General features: G+C 37.9%; 1 protein-coding gene across 1 annotated transcript in view; it reads left to right on the forward strand.

Moving 5' to 3' along the window:
- TMTC2 (transmembrane O-mannosyltransferase targeting cadherins 2) overlaps positions 1 to 24,583 on the forward strand; it is a 251,582-nt gene extending 226,999 nt beyond the window's left edge. The window contains exon 12 of the mRNA XM_062584900.1: positions 21,749 to 24,583. Within this exon, the coding sequence (XP_062440884.1) occupies positions 21,749 to 21,928 (180 nt within the window). The 3' untranslated portion in view covers positions 21,929 to 24,583. The remainder of the gene's footprint in view (positions 1 to 21,748) is intronic.
- The last annotated feature ends 944 nt before the right edge of the window (positions 24,584 to 25,527 follow it).

Consider the following 25,527-nt stretch of genomic DNA (forward strand, 5'->3'; position numbering starts at 1 on the left):
AGTGGTGACCTGGAACATTTTTTATTATTTTGGATATAGTCTGTATATCTTCTCGCTGTTTTATGAATATGAAGGATCAGCAAAATTATCTGAGCCAAGATGCTAAAGAAATATCTTTATTTCAAGCAAAATATATTGCTAGAGGATTTTATTTTGATTTTTCATACGTCACAAAAGAGCTGAAAGCATTCTTTTTGTAGTTGAGTCAAAATGAGATGTATGAATGTAATGTGCAACTGTATGCACACATGCAGCTCCATAAATACATTTGTGTGCATCTATTTAGTATTAGTTGCCAAGAAATCTGTCCCACATTCCCCCTCAATGAAAATACTGTAGCAGCTCTGAAGTCCTCTGGTTTGTCCAGTGGGTTGTTATTTTTCTTAGAACAATTGAATGGTTAAAGCATTTAACAAGAATGTTTCTTCTTATGGTCTTTGAGACAGTACCTGTTGATTTTAGTGAACTTTGGATCAGTATTCCAAGTTAACCAAACTTTTCTACTTTTCTTCATTTTTTCCTGCATTTCTCCAGTCACTCCTCCAGATTCCAAGTTGACAACCCACTTCTCTGTCACCAACTCCTTATTCCCCATACCAAGGCACCTAAATTATTTATTCCTCCTTATTTAGGATTAGACCAGTGCCTGGATTCTGAGAGATTTTCAGCTAGTTCAGCCTGAAGTAAAATTCAGGTTTCAACTTTTTTGTATCCATTTCTTTATAAATATTGCATATTATGTGTTATTGCTGGTACCTCTTCTGTAAAATACCACCCTTAGGGGCAGTAAGAAGTACTAATAATGCTGCAAACTATTCAATCTTTTACTGGTTGTTAGGGAATTCAGATGCTCACCTTAGCCTTCAGATGGTTTCCATCATTCATAACAATTTTGTCCTCAGCATTCTCACTTTTACCTCCTTTTCTTCAGTCTTTCATGTGTTCCTCTTGGTTTTGGAAGGAAATCTTGCTTCCCACTTGCCCCCAGGCATAAACCCTTTGGATGCAGAAGCTGATGTGCTGAAACTTTCTACAGTCATTTCCAATTTAAATATCCTTCTTTCCCTGGGGCTATCTCCCTTTTAATTGTGACCCTGAGGGTCCAGTACTTCTGGGGAGCTTCACTTTGGATGTGCCCAGGGTCTCTTCTGGGGTAAGCAGCTCACATGCAAGAAATGGAGCTGCAAAGCACAAAGGATAACAACTCCAATAATTGACTTCGATGTGATATGCTTTCTTATTTTAAAATACAAGACATGGAAATTTCAGAGCATGAGAACAATATACTGAGACTTCAGATTTTATTATAGTTGTGACTAAGGAGGCTAAACATCTTAGGCTTAAAAACAAACAGAAGAAAGTGTTTAATTACAGGAGAAATGCAACTCATTTGAAAAATACAAACCATTGTTTTTGAAAAGCAAAACACAACAGGATCGTATTTTCATAATATTGGTGGTGAATCATTTATCATTGAATTAATTCTGTTAGGACTGAAAAGTACTGCGAAAACATTTATTACATTGAGTAAAGTATTTGCAAGTAAGATATGCCCAGTAAAGGAACAGTCAATTACAACACACATGAGCTGAAATATATATCTGCTCCTTGAACATAATCTTCCCTATTGGATGCAGTTTTGATATACGTTCATTCTGCAGAGTGTAAAAGAATTATAGCACTTCGGTACAATAGCAGCAGCAGCTGAAATACAACTTGGGCATAAAGAAAAACAAATCTGGCTGGTATTATTCCAGCTTTAGACCTAACTGTTCTCTTAATAATGTTCATGATTGGCCTTATTTGTGATAGACGTGTATTTAACCTTGCTTAGAGTAATTTCCAGTCAAATTTCAGAGGAGCGATACTTTTTGTAGAGTGTAGTGCCTCTTTGCAAATGGGAGTTCTTTTTCTTAAATTTCACTGAAGAGGTGGGCATTCCTCAGGTTACGTTTGTTCATTTTCAGATGAGTAAGAGTCAGCACAGAGCCAGCTTCCCCAGCAGAGCTGAAGTGGAGAGGAGAATCCAGGCAGTGGTTTTGAGTGGGGGTCTGCTTTAAGAGCTACAGATCGTTTCTTGCAGGACTCTCTTCTCCTCTGTCTGTTTCGGTAATTTAGAGGTATTACCTTCCCTAGCCCCTGTATCTTTCTGAATACATCCTAAAAAATGCATTCCCACCGGGTGTGTTTACCATAGCTGAAACAAAATCATTTAGAGCCTTCGCGGTGAGAAGCACTTGTGTTAGTTCTAGCAGTGTTCACTTGGATGTGTGTTAATCTCACTAAAGCAGCCTGGTTCTAACAAATGCCACTGAGTGAAGAAATGAAAGTGCAAGTTTCCTGGACAGAAGACATTTATGCAGTAATTATTCAGAGTGGGAATACTGCTGAGAAAATTCTGTATTCAGAGAAAGTTTCTAGGTGCCCTACATCTTGTAATGTTTGCAAGCCAGGAACTGTTTGAACACATTAGGCACTCTAAAATGTGCTTTAAGCTCCGTTTGTTGTGGAAAAATCAGTCATCCAGAACATTTCTAATTTTTTAAGTATGAACTTGAAACAGCTGATCTCTAAAAAGCAGCTCTAGAACCCCCACATATGGCCGATAGATCTTGAGAAGAAAGGGCACTTTGAAGTGTGACCTCAAGAGTATTAAATGAAAGAAAGCCCACCAGATCCTTAAGACTTTGAGCCACCACCTTGAGCTGATTGGCTTAGAAGCATTCCTCAAGGAGATGCCATGACCTGAAAGCCACTACCCTCCCAACCACATATTAGTGCTGCTTACAATCTGGAGCTCATGACAGCTTTAAGCCTCATGTCATCGGCACATTGTCAGATACAGCTGTTTCCACTCTACCACTTCAAAAGAGCTTGATTAAATGTCTTACTGTAACAACATACATAAAGACACACACATAGAATGAGGGGGAAAAGAAAAATGTACCTATGAGCAAAACAAATATAGTTTCCACTAGATGGTTTAATCATGATGTGGGGGACTAAATTATGCCTTGAGTTGGAGGTCTACGTAATCAGTTAACACAGTATCATATTAAAAAGCAGTTTCTGCAAGTGCTTCTTTTATTTTTGTCCAAAACGTGGAATAGAGATTTAATGACAAAGGCTCCAGGCTTGCCTAGAGCAAGTTCTGCCTAGAACTATCTAACAGCTGGAAGAAGAATCGTAGTGATTTCCAGGTAATTGACTGTATTTTTATAGCCTTCACATAGATAACATGCTTTCAATGCCTCCAAATGGCAAGTGTTTAGAATTTGTTTTTATTCATGGCAAGACCTCTAAAAGACAGGAAATTTACTTTCTATAGTACATATATATTTAAAAAATGAAATAGGTGTTGGACTTTGTCATACATAACCGAGATTTACTTTATCATGTAGTTTTTCCTTAGGTGTTTCGGTACAAAATTTCTCTCTTTGACTTCTCGAAAACATTTAGTAATTCTTTCATTCACCTTGACCACGCTAAGAGTAAGTGTGAGGGAAATGGCTTTAATGCATTTTGCTAGCATTGTTAAAGGCATGTTCTTTTTTGCCAAGGTGAGTTTTCATAAAACTTCTAACAGCTCCTGCTGTGTTAGTTCTGCTGCTGATGGTAGAAATGGGTTGTTAAGCAGTGATTCTTGGGTTGCCTGCAGCTAATCCTCAGCTAGGGAAAAAATAGCACTGTTCCTTGCTTCACCAGATCCAGTCTCCTTCTCACGCTCCCCCAGGGATATTGCAACTCCCTCACCAGTGAAGAATCTATTGCTCCAGCAGCTCTTTTGAGAAGGTCTACTAACCTCTTTTATCCAAACCCAATAGGACTGTCTTTCCGTTGTATTCCTGGCTTCAGGAGCACAGTACAAAGCTGATAATGGTCCTCTAGAGAAATATTATTTGATTTCTACACCATGTATTATTGCCAATAAAGCCTGACTTTCCAGTTGAAAAAACATGTTCTAAAATGTTCTTCTGCTTGTTTTCTTGCTTGTTCAAAATAGTCATCCTATAGAAATCTTTTATTCTTCATGTATAGGTGCTGCAGAGTGACCACAGAGCCCTTCTTTTGGAAAGTCACAGTCAGTGTCTGACAGATTCACTTTTTCAATTCTGTTCCATTATGTTTGTCTGCCTTTACAGAAGGGAGGAGGAACTTGCAGTGGTTGCCTACCTGCCCTTAGCTGTTCCCAGGTTCTCCTGTGTTGTATTCATGGCTGCCCATCTTCTCACTACCAACACAAGCTGCTGCTAAGCATCTATGCTAAGCATATTTAAGACTTCCTCTCAAGCCAAACTTCCTTCCTAGTGACTTGAGTGGCTGTGGATTCCTTCCAGACCAGCAGTGCTTTTGACCTCATGAAAATACCTCCTTTCTTTTCTCTTGTTGAAGGTGAGAGGAATAAGGAAACTTCCCAGGATCCAATTCTTCATCTCTTCTTGCTGTATTGCCTTTCAAATGCTGAACCAGTTGTTATGGGGCATACAGGACTTTTAGGGACTGAAAGGGATCTTACCTCCTCATGAGAACATAGGCATGACTGATGTGAACTGCATTTCCGGATGACATACTTTAAAAGTTTGACTTCAGACAAACATGGGAGGGGAGGCTTAGGCATGGACCAGCTCCCCTGGGAGCGGAGGTAGTGAAACACCCTGAGAGACAAGAGGACACTACTCTCACTTGATCTCAAAAGCGTGAAAGTGTGTTGTAAATTGGAGGGAATGTCCCATTTGACAGACAAGGAAAGGTTGGCTCTGAGATTTGGTATGAGAATAGCTGTGGCACTTGTCTGCCTGACTAACAGAAGACAGAACTTGCCTGCACGTTGTACAGCATGGGGAGCATTGAGGCTGAGCAAAATCTGCCTTTCATTGCAAGTAGCAAGATTCTATGTTTGCAGACAAGTAGCAACAGCTACTGCTCATGTATGTAAGGAGCTTACCGAGGCCTGGTCTCTCTCTGCTCATCTTGAGCTGGAAAAATTTTTAAATCTGAATTGGGCTGATTTTTGTGTCGCAAAGAAGGGCTGTACCTCTTCCAGGTTGCTATACTGTGTTCTTATTTCCTGTCTGGAACTAAATGTGTAGCAGAATCATACATTGGCTCTATGTAGCTATTGTAAGATGACCATGTTTATTATTTGGAATAAAACAATTATCTTTACATATTTGAAATTATCTTTATATTTGTTCACACTCCTCTTAAATATTTTAAGACACGTCTAATCTATTCCTTGTAGCAAGTTTCCTGCTTCAAGATAGGCTTGTGTACAGGCTATTGTTCTAAATATTGAAATATTTCTACTTCAGGACAGATTAATACCTCCAACTTTAAAAACAGCAGCAGCAACAACAACAAGACAAAGTGGGAAAAAAACCCACATAGCATTTCTCATCCCTATGAATTCTGTCAGGGGACAAGAAAGAACACAGACTGTGGGAAGGGGGATATTTACCTGTAATATGGAACTACAATATCCATATGAGTTGTATAATTTAAAAACCAACTTACTCAGCTGTGGAAAACACTGAATTTCCTTTGGGAAATACAGGAGACTGTTTTGCAGCTTTGCCCCAGAACACTGTATGTCGTTTCCTCAAGCACACTCACAGCTCTGTGAAAGCGAAGATTGAACATGCTTTGAGTGATTATGGAATACTTAAATCCGGTTCTCAATATTGTGATCCACCTTCATGTATTATGCATGGTAGGAGGGTTGAAATCATGTCATTACAGTTCTCTGCTTCAATTTTGTGAGAGTTGTAGGGAGATCTTTTCATATCCTTTTCAGGTGTTAAACAGTTAAATATGTAAAATAAATACAAGCAGTTAAATATGTAAATAGCTGAGATTGATTGACTCACTGAATGTAAACATCTTGCATGATCTGTGAAATTAGAATAAAAGATGCCTTTTAATTGATATTTCCCACCTAAAATAATTTATTCTACATTAGTATCGTAATCAATAAATAACTGTTTTCTCTGAGCAATTTCTCAATGACTGAAATGAAAATGCATTTGAGCTTCTTTTGGTTACAAAGATTTTGCATTACTGTGGCACCATTGACTTTCTTAGAGTTACTTCTGTTTTTCTGCATGTAAGAGGTAAATTGGACACTATAGTTCCTGATTTCTTAAAGTTAAATTATGTAAACAACTGTAAACAGATTTTAACATAAAATTTTTCAGTGTCTTGAATGTCCAGAAACACTCTGCAAAGTAAGCAAGAAACCAGTTGTCATAGTAATTTGAAATGCTTTTCTTTTAATTTTTAGCTGTGAAAATATTTACAGATTTTCCATAAATATTAGTGCTTCTACAGCCTAATTATTGAAATAATGTATTTTCTGAGGCATTAATGTCCCTGAATTGTAAAAGGTACAGAAACTTCCAACAAATATTGGGAACAAGCAGCTGTAGATTAACTCAGCTTTTCTGATTGAATTAACCCTTAGATCTTCATGAAATCACCAAACAATTACTCTTACCAGGAACTGTTGAAACAGTAATTTTCTATTTAAAACTTAAGCTGAGTGAGAGAGAGAAACTCTCTGATAATTCATATGATATTCCCTTAGGACATAAGTCATAGAAGCTTTTCGATATGTCTGGTAGAAATCTCTTATGCTGCTGGGAAAGTCTTTTCTTCGCACCAAAAAACACCCAAACCTAAAATGTTTTGGTTTATGCATGCATTTTCCGTCGTATTTTCCTACTGACCTCTGCAGTAAAAAAGAAGTTTTGTGTGTCTAAATTTACAAAAATCATGCAAGCTTATTATTAGTTCACTGACATGTTTTCAAGAATTTCCTGGCTCTATTATTAAGATATAGGTCCATTTTTATTTCTGGACAGCTCACTAGAGACAGAATACACTTTTTCTGATTGCATACAAGAATTGAAATTCTCAATGGATAGGTCATAAGTTCTCCAATGAGAAGAAATTCTCATACCGAGTACTACTTAACCTGCTTATTGTCAAGACCCTGATAAATAAAATGTGTAGTTCTGTGCCTTAATTAACTTAGATTGAAACTCTAGTGTCAACACGTTTATTAAGCAAACTTACTTTTTATGTGCCTATATGCGTTTTTATTATACAAATCTGAAGTCTTTATCTGGTGTATAGATATGGTCAGTGCACCAGAATTATTTGAAGAAAAAAGGATGTGAGTTAGTCATGTCACTTGGAGGGCGGATTTGTTTCATGTAGTATTTCATCTACATATTTATAGACAGATTCACAAAATTACTTTTTAGGATGTGAATACCGAATAACTGTGCAATGGCTGTGCTTGCGCTCAACTCTGAAATTCATTTAATGAATAAATCAAAAAGTAGACTTATGAAACTAATTAATAGGATGTCACAGCCTACATTTGTACTGTTGATTTAAATGAAAGGAATCCTCATACTTTGAGATGGCGGGAGGTGGTAGTTTGGAAAGAAATAGTCTCTTGGCTGAAGTTCTGGAAGCAAAGGTGATGCATTACGGATGGATCTGTTGCCCTTGTCTGGTTTTCACGGTCTTGCCACACTCCCTGCGTCAGTTCCTGGAGAGAGCTGGATTGGCTTTGCCTTGTATATGTAACCCTCAGTGTCAATCAGAAATAAAGTGCCATGAAATATAGAACTCTCAGCAGTATATTAGCATTTTAGAAATTAAACCATCTGTTTGAACCCAATTAAAAGAGAATCCAGCAAGGATTTTCCTAACAGAGTATTCCAGTGCTCATTCTGGAGACAATGCAATGATTTTATTGTGCAATTAGAACTGATAAGGAAGTGCTTTTAATGCTCATTAAATAAACTCAGCAACACTACATACTCAGTAGGGTGTTCTGCGATAAATATCTTCCTAATTTTCTTTCTAATCTATCGTGCTGATGTAGTTCCCATTCTAGGGATGATTTTTAGATGTAGGTTGAAGATTTGTTTTTGATCTCCCCCCACAAACTTCTATAGCTTTTCTTGAGACAGTGTTGAAAGAGCCGGATGGAATTAGTTCAAAGCAGTTAAGACAGGACTGCAACACTTATGTCAGTAATATGATCATTTGACAATGATTATATCCATAAGCATTTTTTTCTTGACACATTTGGTGCAGCTGTTTTTGTTTGTTTTAGTTTGTTTCATTTTACAGAGTATCTAAATTGTTGTCTGGAGAAAAAAGAAAAATAGCCCTACGGTAAGGCTGTTTTTGTTCTGAGATCTGCCTGTGAAGAGTTTTCTGTACGTTTGCAGAGTGCCAGGAAGAGAATGGGTGGGAGGTGGCAGATTGAAGTCATGTTCTTGGAATTTGTCTTTAAAAGTGATTTCAGTACAAGTTTGAATGTGTTTTTCCCTTGGAAAGTTGTAGTCTGGAGGTCAGATGTCTACTAATGAGAAGATGCAGTGAGGAAAGAATAGGCAGCTTTTCGTTTCCCACCAAAGCGATCCCTTTTTGTTGAGACACTCTGGACCAGTGTGTATTGATCAACTCTGCATATTGTTTTTACATGACTCTATATACCATGTATCATTTATTTTACTGGAGAACAAATATACATTCCAGTGTACCTATCCCTTTGAAACCTATTTGCCATATAATGAGCAGTTCTATTACTAAGCTGAGACAATTTTACTAATTCTTCAGGTGCTCCAGTAAAGTTATCTTCCTGCAACGGTAAGTAACCTTAATCTGGCATAGTGATTTGTAACAGTGCCAGTTGCCTCAGCATCTGGCTGCCTTAAACTTACTGAAAACAGTTACAGCATGAAAGAAAAGAGAACTCTTTTCCAATAAAACAACAACAATAAAAGAGAAAATCCACCGTAAAAGCCTAGATTAAATTCCACATGAAGGTTTACTGAATGTCTCTTAGACACCATGGGGTGGATGATTGGTATCTTTATGATGGAGTTATTTAGTAGAGCGTTATTGTAACCCAATAAATTGACTTCATTTCTTTAGGTCAGACTGCATTTAAATACACTCATAAATAGAATTATCATGGTTATTCTTCTCATACTTAAAAGATCAATACATTAATTATCCTTAATAATCCTTTATTAATTCTCTTTTAAAGCATCCAGTTCTGGTAGCCACACTGGTGGAGCCTTTGTTGATTGATTCACAAATTGGATACTACTTTTATCCATAATGGAGGAGGGAAATGCTTTCTAAACGGAGACTATGGAGATCACAAAATAGGCAAACCTTTTGATTTGGGGAATAAATGTGAATTTCAATAAAAAGATTGCTAGTGATATGACCCAAAGTTAATTTCTGTAGGATCCTGTAGTGTTCAGATGGAATGGATGGTTGGTGTAGTGAAAATACATACTGAGAAGGCAAACTACCTGAGCCATTAGCTGAAGAACCTACGTGTGGCTTCCAGGGGTCCTGGATTCCTGTCCCCTCCAGGCACTGGAGGGTTTTCCCTGGGGCAGCCTGGAGCAAGCATCTGGTTTCACAAAGTTACTTTGGATGTTGATTTTCAGAGTTAGAAGCTGAACTTTGATTTATTTTTGGTGCTAGACCTGTGTATATTAGATATCTTCTTGCACGTTAAGAAATAATTAACTTTTTTTTTTTTTAAGGAAAATATTAGTGAGTGTTGCTTCCTTTATCCAGTTCTTAAGACTTAATTTGAAGAATACAGAAAGCTTATGCTCACTAAATAGTGGTTATGGTCATATGTAATCTTAAGTGCACACTTCCAGGGTAATATTTGCAGATTTACCGTTGAATATAACACATCTTACTGTTATCAATATTAATTACTTACAAAGCATTGTAGATGTATATGCTACTGAATAATGGATCAGCTCGGGTAAATAAGGCTGAAAGTTTTTTTTTTTTTTTTTTAGTCAAGTTGCAACCTTGTAAAAGCATAGCAAGTGATTAGTGGCTAGTGGTCTTACTATTAGCAATCAAAAGACCACATTATAGAATGTGCAGCCTTGAAATCTTTAAGCTACAAGAATCAAAGTTAAACCCTCACACTAACCTTGGAAGTTAATCATTTTAATATGTGCTGTTGATTTAATTGGTAAATGCCATGTAGAGAACACCTGCACCTTCCTGGCTGCCAAAAACTCGTTTGTGAGTTCCTAGGTACTATGTGGAACGATGTAGTTCAGCACTGCAGAAGGGCGCAGCAGAACATGCCTCGTGCTTTTTCCTCAGCTCCTCCGATAGTCCGGTGAGTAAACCTGAAGTTGAGGCAGAGCATGGCATGACCTTTATGCTTGGGGAACAGGCATGAAAGTGATAGGAGCCAGATGAAAAGGATAAAAGAGAAGAAAAAAGATTGATGTGCAAATTCTTGAACATTCTCCACACAGAGATCTTGGAAAGAAAAGGCTTATGGACAAGGTTTTCAAGTACCTTCAGTTGTGTCTACTGTGGAGCATAAACGTAGCTCCCTGAATAATACATCACCTTAGGAGTTCCCTTATTTGTTTATGAAGCTATGAGGGTTGTTTGCATTTGTAAAATTGCTTTGGTACCATCATGTTTGTAATTTTTCGCACACTGAAGTTGCATTTTTGACCAATTTGAAAATACATTCTGACACTATTGATAAATAGCTTTGTTATGGAAATTAGGTCACTTCTAGGAGATATCAACTGTATTTTCCTACCAATGCAATTATTGTCGTAAATTTTTAAGGGGGATAGTGATTGATTCTGTTGTCTAGCGAAGTTTAGTCAAAAGAAACTCTGCCTGTTGATGGGCAGAATGGAGGCAGAAATTCATGCTAAAAATTCCTACAGTGTCTAGTAATCCCCTAATAGCAAGATAATTCTTTTTCTTTTCCTTTTTTCTATTTCTGCAATGCTGTCTTAAGAGTGATTGGGCATAATATAAGCCCTGTATAACTTTCTGAGATTCTCACTCATTATTAGTGCTCAGAGTAAGAGTATCAAATTACATAATGGTTGACATAGCCTTTCAATCCAGAAAGCTGTACCTTGCTAGTACAGATACCAAAATAGTTTTGGAAGATGTTCATCAGTATCAATAGTCTTGTTCTTTAGCATTTAATTCAGCCAACTACGCTTGTCAACCAAAGGTGCAAAACCTTGTTAGATGCTTAACATTTCGCCCACATCCCTTGAGTCAAAATACTGGAAATCTTACAATTTTGAGGTTTCCTTGTAGAACTTAATTAAATTTTCAAGGCTAGAATGACAGATGAGCATGAAATTTAGTATTTGGTTATTCTACTTTAAAATGGAAATTTTAATGGAGCACTTCATATGCCTGAGACTAGCATCTTGAAAACCTGTGAAAACTTCTCTGGGGACTGATGTATTTGATCAGTATCTGTCCAAAAATAAATAATGATGCATTCATTTTCAGCGGTGTTTTTTGTTTTCCAGTGAAATTTTATTGGACTGTGAAACCTGGACTTTTTTTTAAAATCTAGTAGTAGAGACTCTGAGAGCTTTAGACCACAATTCCAGATGATCTCTAATGTACAGTGTTCTCTTAAAAGTAGCTAGGTTTGATCTTAGTAATATGGACAGCTATTGTAATCAGCCCTGTCTCTCTGCTGCTGGGTGAAGTATGGTATATTTGTTTAACACTTTCTTTTGAATTAATAATGTGGTTTAGCTTTCTTTAGGCAGTAACACAAAACCATTTATTTTTCTGATTTCCAGTGTTTAGAAAGAAATAGTTTATGTGCAAAACTACATATTTATTAAGAGGTTCAATTCAATTTTAAAATGCCTTGAGTTTTTCTTAATAGCACAAATTTTTATTATAGAAAGATTTTGAGCAATTTCTTTTTCTCAGAATGGTACTACAGATGACATTTCCATTTAGCAAGCCTTTCACTTGCTGGGAATACAGACTTATTAATTATCACGCAGGGTACTGCTTTTAGACAAGGTAAAGAAGTTGTTAAATATTTTAAATCGTAATTGTTACTGGGTATTAAAATGATCAAATTGTAGACATCAGAGCACAGTTGGATTTCTATAAACAAAAGCGAAGCCATTTGAAGATTTTTTTTAATGAAATCCTAGAGTGCTAGAAAGAAATGTGTAAGTTTATCATATGTTATGAACTGATGAAAACATTCAAGCAGGGAAGCTAAAGGAGTTTAATTAAAAACACTTTGAGGCTTGGAAAACCTACTTTTGTTAATTTTTTTCAACATAACCATAATATTAAATACTTAAAATGTATGTTCCTGTTTAGCTTTTATTATGATAATACAAGTAAGTTATCTAAAATAGTCCATCATAGTTTCCATATAAATCCAGAGTTACTGCTAGGAAGTTTTTTAAACATCAATCAAAAGAATTGATGCATAGCCATTGGAGGAGAATCTAGATATACAGAAATTATAAATTTAGGGACATTTAGGGGGCACTTTTAAAGCTGTCAATATGATCTGCAGCTAAAGGCAGTTGTAACACATGCATTTGTTAACTTGCCTGTATACTCTGAACTTATATGAAGGCCAATGGTAGATAGTTTTTCAGCAACAAGATGTAACATACATCCATATGTGCTTTTCCATTTTTGGATAATTTCATTTTTAAAGCCCTGAGCATTCTCTGAAAGTTAAGATGAAAAAGACACTGGTGGCGGGGGGAACATTGGCTGGAGAATATGGATGCTAAAATGTCCTCTATTGATGTGATAATTTGAGAAGCGAAGTAGACTGCTTGATGCTTCGCTCTTGTGCCAAGTTGCAGAACTCTTCCCAACTCACAGCTGTGGATTTCCTTTAATGATGCCGATGGCTAAACCTATAAGCAAACCAAATGATTTCATGATGCGCATGTGGGTGAAAACTCTCATCTTTCTGCCATCCATAAATGTAGAGGAACTGGTAGAAAAACTTCATTCACTTTCTAGTTTCTGAGTTTAGGTGCAAATATTTGGCAACGTGTGGTTTTAGACAGAAACCTCTGCAGCGAATTTTCAGAAGGACGTAAGATGAGATACACACAAACTATTTTCATGTATGTTTTCTTTGCACTAGGCAGGTACAAGTGGCATCTGGTTTGAATGTCCAGATGAAAATGTCCAAATGAAAAACAATTTACATGACTTAGCATTTATGTGACGTCATGAGTTGCTAAAGTGACCAGGTGTTAACTCAGATTGTTCTTTGCTTCTGCCTTACTAGCTTGATATATTATCTTTACTTGAGACTATTACACCGTGTCCAACAGAAACTATATATTTTTCTTAACTCCTTTTTCTTGTATTTGTTTGTTTTTGTTATTGACGTCTTTTTTTTTTTTCTGGAGAACATTCATCTGCTCTGGAGATTAATAATTTATTACTTTGAACAAAATATGACTAGAACTGTAAATGAAGTATTTTCAAGCAATATTAGTAAACAGTAAATAGTTGTTTTATTAATGTAACATTCTTAAGGTAACGACTGAATCCAAGGATCTATTTCCCCTTACAGTTCAGGCTTGTTATTAGTTAGATATATGGAGCTATATATGTTAGTCAGTCTTGAGTAATTACACTGGGACATGGGTTCCTTTTACAACTGAGATGTTTAGATCTATTTGTGACTAACAAAGTTTTAGAAACTGTGCTCTTTAGACTGTTTAATCGAATTAGTACTTGCTAGGGAGAATGTTTTTTCTCTCTGTTCCCCAATTTCACTTTAAGCTAAAAGCTGTTTTTGACCCAAAAACATATTTACAAAAACTGTTCATGAATAGACTTTCAATTTAAGGAATGTATTTAAGTGTTGGAGAGTAGAAGTTGCAGAGCACTCTTCCATTTTAAGATAGAGTTTGCAAAGATGCTGATTGTTTTGTTTTATTTTCCAGCAGAATTGAATGCTTTGCTGTCTGGCCTGATGGCCCAGGAAATCCTTCACAACTCTGAATTTTATGCTTTTGATTATATCTGATCCATAATATTTTACCATACATCCTGTAATCTTGTTCCAGAATGCTTTTGCGCTAAGTTATCTGTCCCTTGGCAGTTTCTGTCTGCCTCTCTGTTGTCATCTTAGCCAGCTTACTGGAGGTTAGTGTTTTACTTATGATTCATACGGTGTTTGAAATGAAATACCAGTCACAGTATATGCAACTGTAGTTCTTAAGAGATGAAGCAATCTCTTAGCATTAACACTGAGCTAGGAAATGTGAGTCTCTGTTTGCAAGGAATAACTGGCACTTGATTATCTGACAACACTAGGTTTTGGTCCTATAAAAAAGGTCTACTTCCATGTGTCATTCTTTCTTCTGACTTTATGGCAGTATCAGTGGAATTTCATTGGAGAGTACGATCTCTGTTCACATCAGTTTGCAGGAACTATATATCTTTCTTTCCCTTGCTCCTCTGTCTATGTACATCCCACACATCTAGACTTTAAAGAAGTATCCTTACAACTTGAGGCAGCCACTAGGTCACCATTTCACTCAGCTGTTTTGAGGTCTTTCAAAAGTAAATGTGACCCCTGAAATGATTCTGTTGTTCACAGTTATCTTTAGCAATAAAAAAGGATCTAGTGACATTTTGATTGCCTCAGAAAATAGGATGCTGTGCTACAGCAGTGACACCAGTAATAAAAGTTCAAGTGAAAATTCTTGCCATCACTGTGGGAGGATAAAAAAGGCAGCACAGCACATTATGCCATGGTCACTGAAAAGATGAAGCAGTCCACTGTGATTAGCTTTCACACTGAGTGATCTATTCTACTGTTATTCTACTCTATACTTGTCTACTGTTTTACTCCTCAGTCATTATTGTACTAGCTATGTGTCTTCCATTATCAAAGAGAAATATCTGAATTCTTCTGCTGTATTTAACCAGAAGTTCTGAGATGAAATGTTCACACATGGCGTTTTGCATCTTTCTTTAAGTATGCACTTTGCTTGACAGGAATGCTTAAAATAAAGTGTGTCCTTAATTATACTGTTATAATAAATCAGATCACTTACCTCATGCTTCTGATGTAAATCAGACACTTGGATTTTTCCTGAGAGTAAAGAAAGGCCTTCAGGTTTAGGGTTGGCCATGGTGGTTGCAGTGTTCAGTAAACAGTCCTGGAGTTGTTTTGAAACAGCTGGAAGATCATGAACTACAGTAGTTCATTAAGAACAAGAGGAATATTGGCAACATCTTTTCAGTGACCTTTTCAAATGGCTGAGGGAGAAGTAGCTTGTGCTTCCACTTTATACTTCCAGCATTATAAATTAGAATCATAGAATCAGCAAAGTTGGAAGGGACCTCTGGAGATCATCTAGTCCAACCTTCCCGCTCAGCAGGGTCACCTAGAGCATGGTAGACAGGGTTGCATCCAGGTGGGCCTTGAAGATCTCCAGAGAAGGAGACTCCACAACCTCTCTGGGCAACCTGTGCCAGTGCTCCGTCACTCTCACAGGGAAGAAATTCCCCCTCACGGTCAGGTGGAACTTCCTGTGCTTCAATTTCTGCCCATTGCCTCTTGTTCTGTCACATGGGACAATTGAAAAGACTTTTTCCCCATCCCCTTGACACCCTCCCTTCAGGTACTTTTACACATATTGATAAGATCCCCCCCTCAGTCTTCTCTTCCCCAGGCTAAGGAGGCCCAGCTCTCACAGCCGTTCCTCATGGGGCAGGTGCTCCAGCCCTCTGATCATCCTCGTGGCCCTACGCTGGACTCTCCCCAGTAGCTCCATGTCTCTCGTACTGGGGAGCCCAGAACTGGATGCAGTACTCAAGATGAGGCCTCCTCAGGGCTGAGTAGAGGGTCAGGATCACCTCCCTCAACCTGCTGCCAACACTCTTCCTAATGCACCCCAGGAGACCATTGGCCTTCTCGGCCACAAGGGCACATTCCTGGCTCATGGTCAACTTGTCATCCACCAGCACTCCCAGGTCCTTCTCTGCAGAGATGCTCTCCAGAAGGTCAGCCCCCAGCTTGAGAGCTCAGGAGGTTCCTCTCCGCCCAGTTCTCCAGCCTGGCCAGGTCTCTCTGATTGGCAGCACAGCCCTCAGGTGTGTCAGCCACTCCTCCCAGCTTGGTATCATCAGCAAACTTGCTGAGGAGGCACTCTGTCCCCTCATCCAGGTCATTGATGAAAAAGTTGAATAGGATGGGACCCAGTACTGAGCCCTGGGGAACTCCACTAGCTGCAGGCTCCAGCTAGACTCTACGCCACTGATGACGACCCTCTGAGGTCTGCCTTTCAGCCAGTTCTCAATCCACCTCACTGTCCACTCGCCTAACCCACACTTCCTGAGCTTATCTAGGAGGATGTTATGGGAGACAGTGCCAAAAGCCTTGCTGAAGTCAAGGTACACAACGTCCACTGCTCTCCCCTCATCTACCCAGCCAGTCATTCCATCAGAGAAGGCTATCAGGTTGGTTAAGCAGGATTTCCCCTTGGTGAATCCATGCTGGCTACTCCTGATCACCTTCTTCTCCTCCATATACCGGGAGATGACATCCAGAATGAGCTGTTCCATCACCTTTTCAGGGATGGAGGTGAGGCTGACCAGCCTATAGTTGCCTGAGTCCTCCTTCTTTCCCTTCTTGAAGACTGGAATGACACTGGCTTTGCTCCAGCTCTGAGACACCTCTCCAGTTCTCCATGACCTTTCAAAGATGATGGAGAGTGGCCTGGCAATAACATCTGCTAGCTCCTTCAGTACCTGTGGGTCCATCGGGGCCCTTGGATTTGTGGATGTCTTACCTGCCCAGAACGTCTCTAATCCTATCCTCCTCAACCAAAGGAAAGTCTTCCCTTCTTGGACTTTCTCCCTCACGTCCAGGCTGCAGGATTCCTGAGGGCTGCCCTTAGCAGTGAAGACTGAAGCAAAGGAGGAATTCAGTAATTCTGCCTTCTCTGTATCCCTTGTCACCAGGGCCCCCACCCCCCATTCAATGGCAGGCCCACATTTTCCCTAGTCCTCCTCTTGCTGCTGATGTATTTGAAGAAGCCCTTCCTGTTGTCCTTGACATCCCTTGCCAGACTCAATTCCAGCTGGGCCTTAGCCTTCCTCACCGCATCTCTACATACTCTGGCTGCATTCCTATAATTCTCCCAAGTAGCCTGTCCCCTCTTCCGCATTCTGTGTATTTATTTTCTTCTTCTGTCTGAATTTGGCCAGGAGCTCCTTGCTCACCCATGCAGGTCTCCTGCCCCCTTTGCTTCACTCTTACTCATAGGGATGCACCACTCTTGAGCTTGGAGGAAGTGATGTTTGAATACTAGCCAGCTCTCCTGGACCCCCCTTCCTTCTAGGGCCTTAACCCATGAGACTCCACCAGTTAGGTCTCTAAAGAGCCCCAAGTCCACTCTCCTGAAGTCCAGGGTTGCAATCCTGCTTGTTGCCTTACTTCTTTCCTGCTGGATCCTGAACTCCACCATCTCATGGTCACTGCAGCCAAGGCTGCCCCCAACCTTCACATCTCTAACCAGTCCCTCTCTGTTGGTAAGGACAAGGTCCAGCAGGACACCCTTCCTCGTAGGCTCCTCCACCATTTGTGACAAGAAGTTATCAATCATCAATGCATTGCAGGAGCCTCCTGAACTGTTTGGGCCTTGCTATGTAGTCATTCCAGCAGATGTCAGGGTGGTTGAAGTCCCCCATGAGAACCAGGGCCTGTGATTGTGAGGCTACCTCCAGCTGTCTATAGAAGGCCTCATCGACTCCCTCTTGCTGGTCAGGTGGCCTGTAGTAGGCACCCACAACAGTGTCCCCCGTGACGGCCTGCCCTTTGGTCTTTACTCATAAGCTCACAACTGCCTCCTCCTCCTCCACCCCCAGGCAGAGCTCGATGCATTCCAGTTACTCTCTCAGATAAAGAGCAACTCCACCACCTCGCCTTCCTGGCCTGTCTTAAAAGCACCCCAGCAGCATGTGTCTTCATCTGCCACTGTGTAGCTGCCACTGTGGCCTGTGTAGTGTTCAACAAAGAAGATCACCTGTAAGCAGAAGGCTTGGGAGAAGAATTACAGTTTTTATTGCATGTGTTTGAGCTGTTGTTGGTCACACTTGTGTGCCGTGGAAAGGATGGATGTTTTTTTGAGATAGGTTAAGTGTTTATGTATTATTTTGTGTCTCTATAAGCTTTTACGCCTACTTAGGAGGAAACTATCTTCTGTTTGGGACTGTTTTCCTAATATGGCACTTGATATGAATGGAGCCAGAGATGAAGAACGAGAAATAAGTTTACCTAGTGTATTATTAATATACACTGTGTTTGTGTATATTAATACTTTATTTGGTTACCATCATATAATCCTGAAAAACTCCACAGAATTATGATGAATTATTTGGGGTCTCCATAATGTATTTTAGAGAAGAGTTTAATTCATGTTAAAGTTTTTGTATGTCCCAGGACTCTTCTTTTGTTTTGGTAGCATGGAGTAAGTTTGAAAGAGTTGTCATCAGTATAAACCAAAAATACCTCAGGCAACTAAGTGCATGACATTAGTTTTTGTGTTATTCATTAGCTACCCTACTAGTCTTCCCCATCTACTTCAGAAGAAAAAAAGAAAAAAAAAAAAAAACCCTAAAAACCCACTAAGGAAACGAGCACACCACAAGAAAAATGCAAATAAAGGGAACAATTCCCAATAGACCATAAAAGACAGCATTTATAACCCTAATAGAAATGCCAGTCAGCTGCTTTGATGTAAAGCATCTGTCTCAAAAAGGAAATGAAGGAAGGCCTGTTTCTCCTTTCAAGTCTCTGAAGTAGTAGGTGGTGTCATTTGTTATACAGTGCTACAAGTCCTGTGTTATTGGATTGGTAGCTGCTGACTGCCTTTGTTAACATACTGAAAAGTTTTATCAGCTGTCTTCAATAAAAGGCAATATATGTGAAGAAAAACTATAGCAACTGTGGCTTGCTTTGTGTCCTCAGACCATCCTTTACGGTTGTCAGGAAATGATGATGCTGATGTACACTCCTTAAGTCACACAAAACTCTTGTGGCTGTTGCAATAAGCCCTAGAACGTGAGGTGACTGGTACCCTACAAAATTAGGGAGTAGCCTTTCAGAAATCCTATATGCTTTCTCATTTGAAACATGAAGTATGAACTTTCAGCACCATTTGAAATGAATTACCACTTCGCGTATTACATAGATATACTTCCCTTGAGCATAGTGGTCTAAAATATTGTTGGATATCGAGGAAGTAAGGAATGGTAGGTATAAGTTGGAAAATTTCATGTTCAGTTAAAAAGCATGTAGATTGTTCTTTTTTTCTGGACATTTTTGTTGATTGCTATACTGAAATGATTTACCAAATTAAAGATATGATGGCAGAAGAAGAGTTTTCTCAACTATGTTAAAAGTTCTATATATGCAACTTTTTATAGAGTAATGTATTAACACTATATACATACCTTTTTTTGTGGGGGGGGGGTAAGGATGGGAAGCACAGAGCAGGCAACAGAGGAATTTGGGAAAACGATGAGAAAACTATCTTACTTCCTAGACAATATGTTTGTGAATGGCCTAGAATTAGAACTGAGCACATTTTAAAGTGTATATTACTTAATATGAGTTTTTCTAGGTTTAAAGTTATTTAATCATTATCTGTTGTAAGCTTTGTCTAACTAAACATATAGAATTATATTTCGAGTGAGAAGACAGTTACGTGGTTATAACTGAGCTCTTGCAAAAGGTTATTTTATTCATAATCCCTAATTGGACCAATATGGAACATATTTGATGGGAATGGACCATCCTACTCATGATCAGGTAAAGAAAATTCTCTTAGGCTACAGAAAAAAGGCCATTTTCAGATGCTTCGGTCTAAAAATAAATGAATATAAGAAATATGTGGCTATTTCAACAGTCATTCATTTACAGTAGAGCTGTTCCCTTATGAGTCTCACTTGCATCATTTCAATTAGCAGCCAGAAAGTCTTCAGTTAAGGAATGTGTTATTTCATTATATAAAATGACATGTATGACTGCCGCTGCAAAGTGGGAGCTATGATAATGTGGAGATTATTTAACTTGAAAATACTGCATAAAACCTATCTGGTTGGTAGGTGGGATGCGATGGTTTGTTTGTTTTAGTAAGACCCAGTAACTGATGTAGGGGGGGAATTAATCTGTCAGGGTTAAGCACGAAAAATTACATCTGAAAATAGCATCTTCAAATTTTTCTGGCTTAGCATTATGGTATTTACAGTAAGGAACTCATTTTGGTTGGCTAAATGTTAAAACTCTGGAAAGCAGCTGTTCTGAAAGCTTGATAGATCACAGTCTTTATCAGTTTTTATGATGCATATCTCAATAGGTGGAAAGAATCAGGAAGAAAGTTAAAACACAGAAAATATCTGGAGGAGATAAAAATCTTTTCTGAACAAGATTTCCACTACAAAGTTTCATGTTTGTTTACAAGAATTGCTACTTTTTGTTGGTGGTTTGTTTGTTTGTTTGTTTTGAAAGTTTGAATCAAAAGGGTAGGAGTAAAAAATTTAACTTGCTAGTGGAAAGGTTTGAAACATAGCTAAGTCCTTCTCATCCTAATGACTTCCTACTACCACATCGGTCTGTAAGGGCTTATACTCTGGGAGACCGCCTCTACAGCATGTTTTACTGATCTTCTACCGACTGGGTTCCTAAAGTTATTGTCACTGAAGGGCATCTAGAGCATAGCAGCCCTGAACTACCCCCACACGCACACCCAAAAGAAATATTTGAGTCAGGGTGAGTTTCCGTGTGGCTTCACTGTTTAGAGTCTTGCAGTTTGATCTGAACACCGATAAAGGAGTCTTGAAAACCCTATCCTCCAAGGCAAAGCTATGCAGCTTGAAAAGTGGGTGTCTCTGAAGCTCATTGAAAATACTGAGGAGTGACCTGAGGAGGATCTCAATGGACTTTGTATAGTTCCCCCCCGCCACCCTTTTTTCTTTGAAAACCAAGGTACAGATTTATAACATCCTACTAGCGTGTTATATACAAATGGTAGGTTAAGCTGTCTTCTTCTCAGCTTCAGATATCTATTTTTTCTACCTTTGTAATATTTGTTAACCTTGTAGCAACTAGGTGTATTTGATTACAACAAGCGACCATTTATGTCATAATGGAACAATCTAAAGATTTAAAAACAATAAAAATGAGAAACATTTTGTCTCAGCTAAAAAAAAAAGCAGGAAAAAAGTCTCTTAGTAATGTTAAGAGCTTTTTAATGGGTTTATTATGAATTCTTGACATCTTTGTTACTAAAATAACATGTGTTTCCACCATTGTTAATTTTACTCAACTGTTCATTAAGAAATAATTGCCATAGCCTGAATCTAAATGGATATCCTAGGACCCTTGAACATCTTTAGAATTTGAGGACAGATTTTATTTTCTATTTGTTATAATTAAGACAAAGAGGAAAAAAAGGATGAGTTTGAATGTGTTAACTATTCCTACCAATTATAAACTCTTTATTGGCAATGGGTTGAATTAAAATTAAATTCCTGTCTTCAATCCACTCTTGGACTACTTTAATTTTCTCTTGGAAACTGTAGTATGCCAGCATTACCACATGTAAAGCTTTATGAGGTCTGTGTTTTCTCATTAAAGAGAGAAGTCTATGTCTGTAGACACCAGAGCTTGCCCTGTTTAAAGCACAAAGTACACAGTTAGCAGCTGTTCAGAAACTTTTTCTGGTTATCTCTATTTGCTTAAATTGCTAAATTGCTTCCATGAAATGCCTGCAAACATAAGGGAATAATTTGTGTAAGTGGAAGAAGATTGTCTGAAAAGAAAAACTTAAAATATTCTTAATATTTCTCCTTCCTTTTTTTGTACCAGTATCCAGCTGCCTTAATGAATCTTGGAGCCATTCTCCATCTCAATGGTAAACTCAAAGAGGCTGAAGAAAACTACCTCCTTGCTCTTCAACTTAAACCTGATGACGTCATCACTCAATCCAATCTTCGCAAATTGTGGAATATCATGGAGAAACAAGGATTAAAAACATCCAAAACATGATGCTGAAAACTCTGTGAACTTTTTTTTCTTAAACTAATTCAAGTCCCAAGCTAGAACTTCCACGAAGTTGTCCGATCACAGCGTTCATTGGACTTGACTGCAAGGGTCAGAGGTCTTAATTGCTGCTAGGAGAAGCTATTCTGCTTGTTTGGCTTAGTTTGTTTTTGCCAAGTAAAAAGGGAGACTTCCTGAGGAATTCATGATGGACTTAAGTGTTACCCCACAAAAATATTTAGAAACATTGCAATTAGACAAGGGTGTTTTGGCATACTTGATAAACCATTGCAAATCCCATATTGCTCATTTCTGTGTGGGTACTTGAAATGTATACTGTCATAGAAACACTAAGGGAAAATTGTTCGGTATACACTAAGCCATATGGGAGTAAAAGTGGTAATAGTAGGTTAACGTATTTTGCTGAGACTGTAACTCATTAAAATGTATACTAAATCCAGTGTGTTTGCAGTTTTGTCTTAATGCTGCTGTATCTCACCTTAGGACCACTTGCTTATCAATTTCACATCAATTTATATGGCCAATTTTATTTTTTTCAAACTTGTCACTTGTGATTAGATGACAGTATTCAAAATTGTTCACTGAGTGTATATGTATAATTTCAGCTTGTTAAAAGTTTTGATGAAGTTTTCATATGATACACAGTCTAATGTCTGTGGGTTAGACACAAGGAGCAAGGAGAAGCCCATATGCTACGGTAGATACGTAGAGATGTTAAAAAAAAATAGCTGGAGGTGTCTTTTAATGTCCTCACTGATCAATACAAACAAGACTGATCTTTGCCCTGATATCAAATGAGTGTAGTCAGACTGTCATCTTAAGAAAAAAGTAATAATTTGGTATTATAGAACAATGTGTTTGAATCTTTCGTATTGCTCTCAGATAAGACTGAGTTTAAACTCAGCAAACTCAAGTAAGATTTGAAAATATTAGTGCTTGGATAAACTACAAATGAGATTTCATCAGCAATTTTGAGAAAAGGGAATGATATACTTTGAGGCTAGCAAGTAGCTGAAGGGACTGGCTTTTATTGGATCATGCTCAGTGTAGGTCAAGAGAATGTGCAACAGTCATTGCCAGTTACTTTTCACAGTGGTATTCTTTTAAAAAAGATATTCAGATTCTAACCAAAAGCTAGAATTCTGTTTGTATTCTGACATGTATTCTGACATACAGCAGAGCTGTGAAATATCTAAATATGCTTTGGTAAGGTTCGATTTATTTTTGATTTGGAATGATTTGGCCTAGTTACTGTTTTAATCTTCATTTTTTAATGTAAAAATAATTTATTTTAAATTGCAGTGTATTGAAGCTTTAGTCAGATTTTTCCAGGCCATTTGCTAACTGCTTTCTTTCTTCAGAATAAGTATTATTGCTTCTAAGAAATTCGCTATTTCATTTAATGACCTGTTTGTATCTGCTTCAGTGTTCTTTTCATAATGGTAGATATGATGTTAAAGTGGTAGAGCACCTTGAACTGAAGCTACTTCAGGATCTTCTGTTAAAAAACCCTTTATTACTGAAAAAAGCTTTTCTTACTATTAAGCACCATTCCAACAATACTGTAAAGATTACTTTGCTGTATTTATTTATTTATTACTTGACTACAGCAACATTTTCTGTCATTAACGCAATAGTTTAAGTGTTGCTATTTCTTTTATTTGATATCCTTGCATTTTTTGTGGTTAGTGTGTGTACTTAATGGCAAAGGGGACGCTTGAGTGTACTCTGCTTCTTGGTCCTTCTCCCCTTACACTTGGATTTTAGATCCATATTGAGTTACACTGGGGAGTAAGCATTTCAAAGTCAGTAGAGTCAAGAAACATAGTAGCGTGTTTCCCTTCTTTTTTCATGCTTACTAAAACACCATGTTGCTACATTCACTCCTGGCCTTCCAGAAGGGCCAGAGGGGCAAAACTGTTCGGTTTTGTCGAATGTGTCAAGTTTTTCTGAAATAACCATATGGCTGGAAGAGCAAAATTGAAGGGTCAAAAGTTGAATTTCTACTTCATCATTGAAACCAATGGTAAAATACAATGGTAGCTTGAACTTATTCTGCCTCTTTTCTGAATTTCTGGAAAATTATAGAAATAATTAGATAGTACCTATGACAGAACTCAGTATAAAACTGTGGTATCTTGCAGCTTTATTTGTTCAACAGTCATCAAATTTTGATGGCTTCTTGGTCGTAACCATTCACTATGTTATTTGTCTCCTTCAACTTGTATTCATTCTTGTTTAGTAATTTTTATTCATTGCACAAAAGGGGGAGGGGGTAGCACTCATTCATTGCAGTGTCATGCTTGCATTGATAACTGTTTGGTTTGTTTCTTTAAAAAAAAAGAAAAGAAAGAAAAAACAACTAGCATAAATTTAACAAGAATGTCCCTGAATACATTTTTTAATATAGGTCTAGGCTTGATAACTTTCTTCTTTTGGGATAAATTTAAAACATGTTTAAAATATGTCTCTCTGCTCAGGGATTTATGGTGGATTATTGCAGACAGTGCTAAAAAAAATATAAGAGCACAAGACAAGTTTACTAAATTAAAATTTTATTTTTTGAAAACCTGTTATTTGTATAAATTATCAGATTTGTAGGCTTTCCTTTTTGTAGAAATAATTGTTTATGTGCCAGATAAGAGAATTTCAATTTTGTTTTCAATAATAAAGCATTGATAACTAATACATCGTGCATTCCTTTATCTGTTACTATAACAACTCGACTGACTTTTTTCTTATTCTGATTTAGTGAGTTATATTAACTGTTTTAGTACAGGACAACTATATGACATAAGTAGAATACAAATCTGTCATAGTTATCTTTCATCTATACTCTGACAATGATTCCTCAGTTTATATCTTCAAAAAGGTTCTCTGGAAGTAATTTTGAATATTTCTACTCACCAAATTTAGCCAAAGGGATATGGTAACTATTAAACTTGTATGCTGTTTCTAAAGTGTATGGGAATACGAGCTGATGAATGAGATATATTCGTAAATTATTTTTTATAGTGACATATAAGCACAATAAAAATACTCCTAAAATGTATAAGTGGCAACAGAAGCCCTCCGGAAGAGGACTTGGCTCTATATGAATGGTCTCCCTGGTGTTTGAGATGACCTTTTTTTGATGCTGTAATGTCACATGTGAGAGACGCTAATTTCACATCTGCTTCTTTTCTGCACAGGAGATGTTAGAAGAGGACATGCTTTTTTGCCCTCTTGCTATTTCCCGAATCTTGCATGGATTTTGGTTCAATGCACCTAAGACTGATGCTCTGATACCTTCCCAGTGCTGTTGCATGCAGGTCCCTTGTGTCAATAGATTTGCACTACACTTAGAAAAGCTTGATGGACATGTTTAGAGCCCTATAGAGGCTTTGGGTCACTGACTTCCAAATTTGACTGTCATGCCTTACTTTTATCTAAGGTCAAGCCTTGCCTTCACAGACATGGTTATTATCTGCCTAAGTAGATTTTGATGAAATGGCAGCTAATGTATTCAGAGTACGCAAAGCAGAATCTCATTTGTGTGACTCCTTTCTCATGGCAAAGTGGTCTGGAAAACGTGCCTGAACTTC

The sequence above is a fragment of the Rhea pennata genome, chromosome 1 (genome assembly GCF_028389875.1).
Source record: "Rhea pennata isolate bPtePen1 chromosome 1, bPtePen1.pri, whole genome shotgun sequence".
Taxonomy (NCBI): Eukaryota; Metazoa; Chordata; class Aves; order Rheiformes; family Rheidae; genus Rhea; species Rhea pennata.